At 43.0% G+C, this 8,557-nt stretch overlaps 1 protein-coding gene across 1 annotated transcript; it reads right to left on the bottom strand.

The window, feature by feature from the left end:
* Positions 1 to 252: 252 nt before the first annotated feature.
* Positions 253 to 5,846, bottom strand: cstf1 (cleavage stimulation factor, 3' pre-RNA, subunit 1). Its single transcript, XM_012838572.3, has 6 exons — positions 5,714 to 5,846; positions 5,061 to 5,248; positions 4,680 to 4,957; positions 3,920 to 4,117; positions 2,973 to 3,363; positions 253 to 1,333 (listed from the first exon to the last, which is right to left on the bottom strand). Exons 2-6 carry the CDS (start codon positions 5,227 to 5,229, stop codon positions 1,074 to 1,076), a joined length of 1,296 nt encoding a protein of 431 aa, XP_012694026.1. The 5' UTR covers positions 5,230 to 5,248; positions 5,714 to 5,846; the 3' UTR covers positions 253 to 1,073.
* Positions 5,847 to 8,557: the final 2,711 nt, after the last annotated feature.

The raw sequence follows: 8,557 nt of genomic DNA on the forward strand, positions 1-8,557 counted from the left end.
GCAACATACACTGAGATGAAGGGCTCATATATGGAGGACCATTTTTAACACTAAGAGGAAAGTACCCTCTCAAAGGGGCTTTTCCACGAGGAAGATTCTCAGTTTTGTTCTTATTCTGAATCAGACCACACACACGCACAACCACAGAGTTGAGAAATTGGACTTTAAAATTAGATCTTAAAACAACTTGTACACCAACTCATTGATTAATTAATCCATTGTCATGGTCACATTTACAAATTCATGTGATTATTTATTTGTTAAAAAGGTTTATTTGCATTGTAGAATCTCTTTAAGGTTCTTTTTTTCAATAAAAACAAACATTGCCATTATACGTTAACTAAAAGTAACAAACATGTACAAAACAAAAATAGAAAAAAAGAAATTACATGGAAATACTTCCATATGAAATGCACCCATGTTCGAGCAGATTCTCAAATACACAAAAAAAAAAATGGGGAACCTGCTTTTCCTCTTGTATGTATCCCTAGTTAACCCGATGTAGCCAAATCAGAGGAAGAATTCTAAACAACATAAAGACTACTAACCAAACACTCTTGTGAGGTGGCTCCCTCTTCCCTTTAAACAAGGTACTGCAGGCAATTACAGGACTGGTTTAATCTCCTCATCTCCACTGTGGCCTTTGAAGGAGTATTTTGGACATTTACTGCGAAGAACCGCATCCACCATGTTTACAATTCAAATGAAATGGAAGGCTTACTGGCTTTCCCCGTAACCACAATGCAAGCAGGCTTTTGTGCCGTGGTTTTTGCATGTAGAACGCTCAACCCCAAACATAGCCTCAGGCTAGCTACAGCTATCAGCACACGACAGAGAGAAGTAGAGCACAGCCAGAGGAAAAGAAAGAGAGAGGAGTGTGTGAGAGAGAGAGCGAGAGAGGGAGGGGGGGTGTGGCGTAACTCTTCAGCAATGTGACTGGATAAGACCTGTATGGGCCACGGGTTGAATTTGTGTTGTTGATGCAAAGCCCTTGTTCTTTCCCCGTATCCATCTCCTTGCTTCTTCTCCTCTTGTTCCCTTCCTCTTCCTCCTCCTCCTCCTCCTCCTCCTCCTCAGTCAGTGGTGGTGCGACGGTACCAGAAGCGCGCCCGGAAGTCATCGCTGCAGGTCATGAAGCCGGGGTTGGTGGGCGAGTGGACGATGCAGCGCACGATGTTGTTGTGTCCGAGCGAGAGCAGGTTCTTCCTCTCGGCCGTGCGCGAGTCCCAGCAGCACAGGCTGATGGTGCGCTCGTCCGGCAGCAGCACGTAGTCCTCCGTGTGGTTGAACACGCCCTGCGTGCGGTGCATCTGACGGCCGCTCAGACCCGCGCCTGCACAAACACAAACACAAAACACAAATACCTGTTAGCTGGGGTTCACTTCCACCTTGTCCAGGTATGTGCTGTATTAGTGGGTTAGGATTCATTCTGTTACCTTAGACAAATATTTCAAAGTTACCAGTGTGTACTCTATGGAATGCATGTACTACCATCAACTAACATTCCATGATAAACACCACACGCACAGACACATGTACACGTGCGAGTGCACATGCACAGCAAAACTTTCCCAACTACATGTTTTCTTTTAAAAGTTGTCCTGATGCTACTACAAGCAGCAAAATTTGCTGTTTTGCTTTTCATTCTCCTGTAGAATGACACAATCTGACCCATATACAAGTTAAAGGTGCAGTCCTTTAACTCACTGCAGCACCCGGACTGACAAAACCTCTCACCCGTGAAGCGGACCTCCAACCCCGACCACCACCATCTGTGTGTCTGACTAGCTATAAAACTGGTGTAAGCCGTATTTCATAACACTTAAGTTAGCCTTCAACACTCAGCACCATGACGTAAATAGATACTCAGATATTCTTGTCTGTGAACTTGACAGCACACCTGTCAACTAAGGTTGTTAGCCATGGGTTGAAGCCATGGGCTAAAATTTGAAAATATATATATCTGTAGGCATACTGCAAGTGGTGCTGTGCGATTAACGTAATCGCAGTCGTGATTGTGTCAGCTTGTGCTTGACAAATGGGTTGACAAATTCTGATTGCGTAATTTGCTTTTAAACGGCACTACAACGGTGATTAAGATGTCGGTTGACTGTGTTACTTAACTGGAGTTCGTGCGCGTTGTAAAAAAAGCGTTCACCAACGCGGGCTGAGTTTATGATCAAAGGCTTGTGCACTGCTTTTTCACCGTCTAATTATTATATTCTTATTATATATATATATATATATATATAAACTCCTATAAAGAGTTTAAATACACCATAACACCAGGGCAGCCAAAAAGGCCAGGAAGGCTTGTTGGCAGTGCATTGCAGTCAGAGTCAATTTGTAATTTGATAACATTTTCTTGTCATAGGCTAGGCTGTGTTGTGTATTTTGTCTGTTTTGTACATATTTAATATGACTGGAATCTAAGGACACGTACAGTCCAGCTAGTTATGTGAAAACACTAAGGACCATTTAATTATAGCCTTCACATGGGCTACAGTTCTGAAATTGACCTGCTTGATTCTGAAAGCGCACCTGCAACAAGTCAGGATTAAATCAAATACTTTTATATCAATTGGTAGGCTGTTCATTAATAGTTCTCATTAATGCTGTGTATAGATGCCAGTCTTATGTACAGTTGAATGGGATACTATTGAGCTGCTCGAGCAACCATCCTCATGATACCACTTGTTTATTATATCGTAATATTGTCCACAACATTCGCAATGACTTTTTCACCAAATCGTGCAACCCTAACTGAAAGTCTTTTTTAATAAAAGTGTCTGCTAAATGAATAAATGTAAATGTGAAAAATGGTAAATTAGTTGAACTCCTAGGAAGCATGGATAGCAATATGAAAAGAATGTATGATTACCTAAAACGTGAGTGGCCTTAGATGAAGCGGCTGTTTTTTTTTTTGTTTACACGAATGTAAAAATATCTATGGTGGCCTACACCCGTCTTACCCGTGTACTTGACAAGCGTGCGCCCGGTGGAGATCTCCCACAGCTTGGCCACCGAGTCCTTCCCGCTGGACAGGACGTACTTGGAGTTCTTGGAGAAGATGGCCGAGCAGACCTCGGCGCCGTCGTGGGCCTTGTCGAAAGTGGTGACGCAGCGGTTGGACACGCCGTCCCATATCTTGATGCTGCCGTCCTTGCTGGAGGTGACGTAGCTGTTGGCGCTCGGGTTGTAGGCCACACTGCAGATGGTGTCCGTGTGCTGGTCCAGCGGGTTGCACGAGACGAAGCACTGGAAGGTGTTGACGTCGTAGAGGCGCAACGTGGGGTGCTGCGTGCCCACCAACAGGAAGTCACCCGAGGGGTGGAAGGCGATCGAGCGCAGCATCTCCGCTTCCTGGCAGAGGGAGAGGGAAAGGGAAGGGTGAGAGAGAAAGGAAGGGAGAGGGAAAGGGTGAGAGAGAAAGGGAGGAAGGGAAAGGGAAGGGTGAGCTTGTTTCATTTGATGGAAATGGATTACATGGTTCACAATCAACATTTCCTTCCTGGAATTTAAACTCTACCTTTATGAGCTAGCAATGTGAGCTAACCCTAACCCTCAACCTTTATATTTTGCATTTTTTTTGTGTTGGTAAATTCCCACCACATATAAATACATCACTGCATCCGCTTTATGCGCTAGGTAAGTGCAAGGTGGTGTAATGGTGTACAAGTTAATCCTGAGGATTTTTTTTATTTACGCAATTTCGAAAGGATCCTTGAACCTCAAGGAAGAGCAAGTAAGAGATGTAAAAAAGAGATTCACAACTGACAAGGATCCTTTCGAAATTGCGTAAATAAAAAAAATCCTCAGGATTAACTTGTACACCATTACACCACCTTGTAAAAAAAAAGGCACACATGAGCAGTCAATATCCTTTCCGTTATACAGCTTCCCTGTGAGCTGTGCCGACCTGTATGTGTTTGAAGGCTCTTTTGGCTGAAGGCTTGGAGTAGTCAAACAGCTTGAGTGTGTAGTCTCGCGAGCCTGACGCCAGGATCTGTTCGGTAGGGTGGAAGGCCAGGCATGTGACCTCGTCCACGTGGTCGTAGAGAGTCCGGATGACCGGGTGGTTCTCCATGTTCTGCTGCGCCGTCTCGTTCATCATTACCTAGAGGAGGTGGAAAGGAGGTGGGAGAGGAGGAGGACACTTTTAAAGGTAGAATATGCAGGACTGGCTAGCTGTCAGCCAGTGAGCGAAAGTATTTTTAAAATGACTTGGAACCAATTGTGGGCAGCACAACTCCAGGTTTGTCTACCCCTAGCTCCTCTCCCTCACACTGTCTTTACATTCTATTTTTAGTTCGTTTTTTTAATGGTTTCAAGGTTACATTCACAGGTATTCAATAGTAAGAATACAGTGCAATCTTGGATTGAATGGCATCTTAAAATTTGGTGTGGAAGTTAAAGGTGTTTAGAACAGTCTGTGATATAAATGCTGATTTCACCTTGGAAGACTGAAATATGGTGGCTGGATGCAAACTAATCCGGGCGGCTACAGATAATGAAAAGCCAAAAAAGCACCGTAGACTTTTTGATTCAGCAATGTAATTGAGTCTGTTTTGACCTCTTAAAGTACGCTTCAGTCAAAAGTAAGATTTTGAGCACATTACACAATCAATCTGGAGTACCGTGCCCCATCACAACTAGTGTGTGGAGAAGACCCAGCTCACTTCAATTGGCATGGCGCTCTTGGCCAGCATCCGCTCTGTATCCAGGATCTTAATAGAAGCGTCGGCAGACCCGGTGGCGATCAGCTGCCCGTCACGGCTGTACGTAGCCACTCGGCAAGGGCCCTTGTGCGAGGTCACGTAGCAGGTCTCGTACTCGGACGCTTCGGGGGACATGGTTTGTACATCGGCGTCAAACTCCAGGTCGATGCCCACTCCAGGAGCCACGGTGTCCGAGCGGCCAATGGCGTACTGCACTGCACTGTCATCATTTTCCATTCCTGCCGTCCGACATAGGATTTGATAAAGAGTTGTAATATGTTGATAAGTGAGGGTGTTGTTGTTTTAAACTCTGCACTACATTATTTTTTATTGTCAACTTACCTATTTTAGCGAGCTGCATGAGCTGTTCAGAGGGGGTGACCACAGTGGTGGGCTTGACTTCGTTGATGAGGTTGTTGGCTATATTGGTGTAACCATCATATAACAACTGGCTGATGATTAGCCTGTAAAGATGCTGTCGGTCTTTCAACGTGAGCTTAGGGCGATACATCTTAAGATCTGTTGACACCCTAAACACAAATGACAACCAGTCACAGGAGAACTTGCATGCAACATTAACATCCTAACCATGCAGGTAACTAACAAGCTAAAACCGTACTATAATAGAAATGATCTACCACGCTAGTAAGTCATTTGAACCAATAACCAGGTTGCTAAGTACCGAACTAATCGAACGAATTTACCCGCAAAATGAAGAACTACAGTGGCTAGCAAGCAAGCTTTATGTAGTTTAGGTCCTCCACTTAAGACTTACTCATGCCTTGTAACTTATAGGTAATGCACTTTACCACCTGCACAACCAAGGTTAGCAAACAACAATGTATGCTTATTGGCTGGCTAGCAATGCTAACATCTTATACTGACTGAGTACATTTGCTAATTATCAAACTGTAAATCCAAGATGATCCAACAGATCATTGCAATGTATTATATTAAACTTGTACATAGGTCCAAAATCGTATGAAGAAACTCACAGTTTGAAAAATATTACAGTATCAAAATGAATGAAACTTGAGGTGAGCTATCTTCCGTCGCAGCAAAACTGACTGAACTTTCTCCACGCGCGGAACGTATCTACGTCATAACGTCAAGTGTTTTGGAGCAACTCCTCCTCCACGAAATGGTGCGCAGACTCCTGAGGCATAGGAGAAGTAATGTAATTTATAAAATATCCACTAGAGGGTGGTAATCGCCCATTAAAGACTGACTTAGATCTGCGATGGATGGTGTTGTGTGGGTGTGATGTACGGCAGGGCTCTTCAATTAGTTTGGAGCTGGGGCCGGTTGTTAAAACTGAGGCAAAGTCAGGGGCCGGAGGATATGAGTAATCACGGTAACAAATAAAGAAATTACAACAACATACTGAAGGAGTCAATATATTCTATAAATAAGTGCTTAACAACATATGCCCAAGAGGCCGCATAGGCCCAAGTATTCAAAAATCAAACCAGGTGAGCAATAACCAAGCCATATTAACAGACAATTGGAGAAATGTAATTAACTAACACTTCATTGTAAATAGCTGTACCAACACAACTTTACTGGTCAGTATCCTCAATATTTAAGAATCAACTGATTTGAGTGACAGGCAGAATCAAATGTATCTCCACCAACAAAGTGCATTGCATGGAACTGAATAGAATTGCAACAACTTAAAAGTGCATGGTATTCTATCAAGGAAATGTGTTTCAAATTTCATCACTCAGTTCAGGTGAACTGTAGCCTGGATGCCAGACGAACTTAGCCACGCCCACAATTTTTTTGGTCGGGAAGTTCGGTCTGGTGTCGCTCCGTTGGGGAGAAATTATCTCCTCACAAAAATCTGTGAGGAGATGGATAGACCAATCAAATTGTCAGGGCGGGCTTTATACGATGATGGACAGATTATCAACCCTAACGTAATCAACCACGTCACCAAAGAGCTTTTGGGGTGAATTCGTTTTCAACAAACATGGCTGCCGTTGGAGAGCTGAAATGTGGAAATTCGAGTCTGTTTTAGAAGACATTGACAGCACATTAATTTTGAAAGAGGAACAGAGAAACGCGATCAAGGCATTTGTCGATCAAAAAGATGTTTTTGCCGTCCTTCCTACGGGATCCGGTAAAAGTTTAATGTATCAGCTGGCCCCATGGTCTACATTATGGTCATACTACGTTGCTCTGATTGGTTCTAGATATATCCAATTGAGCGAAGAGGCATTTTTTTCCTGGTTCGGTTGAAACACGCCCCATAATCACAGTCCAACGGAGCGGTATCAGACTCATATTCTAACTAGAATTATGAGTATGACATCGTCAGGCTAGGTGAACTGTATCAGTTGTTAAGAATTTCATTAATGGCAAACAACTTCCAAGTGCACCAATTTTTTTTTTTACTATTCTGCCCCCGCTTCTGTGTGTGTGGCATGGTCACTCTAGCCTGCTACATTGGCTCGGCACATAGATAACAGTTTCCCCAAGAGAAAGTCTGAAGCTTGAAGTTCTTTTCAAACCTTTACCTAAGAAGCACTGTACAACTGAGCAGACATACAGAATACATCTTAGTAATCTCATCTAGTAACATTCGTTTCTAAAAACAATCACTTAGCATTGCATGTTTAACTGTAATAGAAACTACGTTAGCTTAATGCTAACTTATAGGAGAAATTCCATAGAGACTGCGCTAGCGATTAGCATATTCATCAAAGTAAACAATTCGAACAAACTTCGGTTCATTACAAGTGGTTTCCACAAGAAGTAATGTTTCTAAGTAATAACTGATCAACTGTTTAAGAAAATACTTACAGGCAAACGTTTTCTGACCATATATATCAGAGTAGGAAAAAATATACCACCACCTGTACCGGTGCATACCACCACCTACTGCACGTGAGAGTGTACAATAGTGCCATAGTCACAAACTGAATGAGGCTACCGGAGCACACTCCGGGGGCCAGTCCAAAGCAGCGTGCGGGCCGAATTCGGCCCACGGGCCGCCTATTGAAGAGCCCTGATGTACGGTATCTGTAACTGTAGGCCCTAGTCAGAATCCATTGCTGTTAAAACCAACAAGCTGCCATCGGCCAAGCAATTCATTTATTCGGAAAAACTCAAGAATAGCCCACTAAAAGCAGCTCAAGGAAACAGAAGATGGGAGATCTCACTTTGAATCAGTTCAAATCTCTCAATCAGTTTGAATCTCAATACTGAACAATATTCTGTGTCCATTCCTGTCATATGAAGCCACATGGCTTGATTGTTTTGACTGATAAAAACTCATAATACCTAGGAAAGGAGTAGGCTTCAGGCATGAAAAAAAAAACACTTTGCAGGAGAGCCCAGAAGAGCAGATTTCTCTTCCACGTAGGACTTGAGAGGGAAATCTCCTGTGCCACTTTTTATGGGCCTGGTGACTCATTTACACCTCCTGTTGCAGTGCTGCAAATGCAAAGAGGAAATCAGTTTAACGTCCACAGTCTGTGCTCACAGTGTGCAACACAGGAATTGAAAGACAAATTCAAATCCTAACCTCAAGCTAACCTCAATCGGATTCAAGTCATCAACAGATTCAAGTACGATTTGGTTATAGTTGCAGTTGCAACATGCAGTATCTGGTATGTGACACAAACGTGTATTTCTACAGAATAAACTGTATGTGTATATATGTTAGATATGCATCTTTTGGTAAACAATGCATCTATTGACAACAGCCTGTCGTCAATTTTATATGATGATGGCATATTGTTAAATGTAGTTAAATATGCCCTAAAACGTAAACTATAGACTCCAGGTTGTATTGCGATTGCTATTTTCGTCTATCCCCTGTTTTCTCAGCTATG

The sequence above is a fragment of the Clupea harengus genome, chromosome 5 (assembly GCF_900700415.2).
Source record: "Clupea harengus chromosome 5, Ch_v2.0.2, whole genome shotgun sequence".
Taxonomy (NCBI): domain Eukaryota; kingdom Metazoa; phylum Chordata; class Actinopteri; order Clupeiformes; family Clupeidae; genus Clupea; species Clupea harengus.